This window comes from Apaloderma vittatum, unplaced genomic scaffold (genome assembly GCF_000703405.1).
Source record: "Apaloderma vittatum isolate BGI_N311 unplaced genomic scaffold, ASM70340v1 scaffold4996, whole genome shotgun sequence".
In the NCBI taxonomy this organism is placed as follows: Eukaryota; Metazoa; Chordata; class Aves; order Trogoniformes; family Trogonidae; genus Apaloderma; species Apaloderma vittatum.
Window position 1 is genome coordinate 3,829 of NW_009721093.1, and position 1,801 is coordinate 5,629.

A 1,801-nucleotide genomic window follows, 5' to 3' on the forward strand; every position below is an offset into this window, starting at 1 on the left:
CCTTGTGAGCTTTTGCCGTTTGAGCTTTTGCCGTCTGAGCTTTTGCCGTTTGGGCTTTTGCCGTTTGGGCTTTTGCTCGTTGGGCTTTTGCCGTCTGAGCTTTTTCTCTTGGAGCTTTTGCCATCTGAACTTTTGCCGTTTGGGATTTTGCTCGTTGGGCTTTTGCTCATTGTGCTATTTCTCGTTGGGATTTTGCTCTATGGGCTTTTTTTGTTTAGGCTTTTTCCGTTTAGGTTTTTCCCGTCAGGGTTTTTTCTTTGAGCTTTTGGCCTGAGAGCTTTTGGCCTGTGAGCTTTTTGCCTGTGAAGTTTTACTCCTTGAGTTTTTGCCGTTTGAGCTTTTGCCGTTTGGGCTTTTGCTCGTTGGGCTTTTGCTCTTTTGGCTTTTTCTTCTTGGGCTTTTGCTCTTTCGGCTTTTGCTCTTTGGGCTTTTGCTCCTGCAGCTTTTGGTTTTTGGGCTTTTCCTATTTAGACTTTTCCCTGTGAGCTTTTGGCCTGTGAGCTTTTGCCGTTTGAGCTTTTGCCGGTTGGGCTTTTGCTCGTTGGGCTTTTGCTCTTTTGGCTTTTTCTTCTTGGGCTTTTGCTCTTTGGGCTTTTGCTCCTGCAGCTTTTGGTTTTTGGGCTTTTCCTATTTAGACTTTTCCCTGTGAGCTTTTGGCCTGTGAGCTTTTGGCCTGTGAGCTTTTGGCCTGTGAGCTTTTGCCGTTTGAGCTTTTGCCGTTTGGGCTTTTGCTCGTTGAGCTTTATGCTTTTAGGCTTTTTCCTTTTGGGCTTTTGCTCTTTGGGCTTTTGCTCCTTGGGCTTTTTTCATTTTGGGATTTTTCCTTTTGGGCTTTTTCCTTTTGGGCTTTTGGTCTTTGGGCTTTTGCTCTTTGGGCTTTTTCCCTTTAGGCTTTTTAACTTTAGGCTTTTCCCTTTGAGCTTTTGGCCTGAGAGCTTTTGCCCTGTGAGCTTTTGCCCTTTGAGCTTTTGCTGTTTGAGCTTTTGCCTTTTGAGCTTTTGCCATTTGAGCTTTTGCCGTTTGGTCTTTTGCCGTTTAGGCTTTTGCGATTTAGACTTTTGCTCGTTGGACTTTTGCTCTTGGGGCTTTTGCTCTTTGGGCTTTTGCTCTTTGGGCTTTTCCTATTTAGGCTTTTCCGTGTGACCTTTTGGCTTGTGAGGTTTTCGCCTGGGAGCTTTTGCCGTTTGAGCTTTTGCCGTCTGAGCTTTTGCCGTTTGGGCTTTTGCTTGTTTGGCTTTTGCTCGTTGGTCTTTTTGCTTTTAGGCTTTTTCGTTTAGTGCTTTTGCTCTTTGGGCTTTTGCTCTTTGCACTTTTGCTCGTTGGGCTTTTTCCTTTTGGGCTTTTGTTCTTTGGGCTTTTGCTCGTTGGGCTTTTTCCCTTCAGGTTTTTCCCTTTAGGCTTTTCCCTTTGAGCTTTTGACCTGAGAGCTTTTGGCCTGAGAGCTTTTGGCCTGAGAGCTTTTGACCTGTGAGCTTTTGCCCTTTGAGCTTTTGCCCTTTGAGCTTTTCCCCTTTGAGCTTTTGCCATTTGAGCTTTTGCCGTTTGGTCTTTTGCCGTTTAGGCTTCTCTTGGGCTTTTTCTCTTGGGCTTTTGCTCCTTTGGCGTTTGCTCCTTGGGCTTTTGCCTTTTGTGCTTTTGCCTTTTGGACTTTTGCCTTTTGGGCTTTTGCCTCTTGCCTTATGCCTTTTTCTTTGCCGTTTAACTTTAACCTGTTTACTGTAACCTGTTTACATTTTACCGGGTAAGGTCTAGTTGGTGTCATGCAAAAATTAGTCAGATGCAGAAATGGTGTGGTTTGATC

At 44.9% G+C, this 1,801-nt stretch overlaps 1 protein-coding gene across 1 annotated transcript in view; it reads right to left on the minus strand.

Moving 5' to 3' along the window:
• Nucleotides 1–1,527, minus strand: part of LOC104275306 (neurofilament medium polypeptide-like) — a 4,039-nt gene extending 2,512 nt beyond the window's left edge. Inside the window, 4 exon segments of the mRNA XM_009871228.1 lie at nucleotides 474–627; nucleotides 682–688; nucleotides 988–1,115; nucleotides 1,168–1,527. Coding sequence (XP_009869530.1) covers nucleotides 474–627; nucleotides 682–688; nucleotides 988–1,115; nucleotides 1,168–1,527 — 649 coding nt within the window.
• Nucleotides 1,528–1,801: the final 274 nt, after the last annotated feature.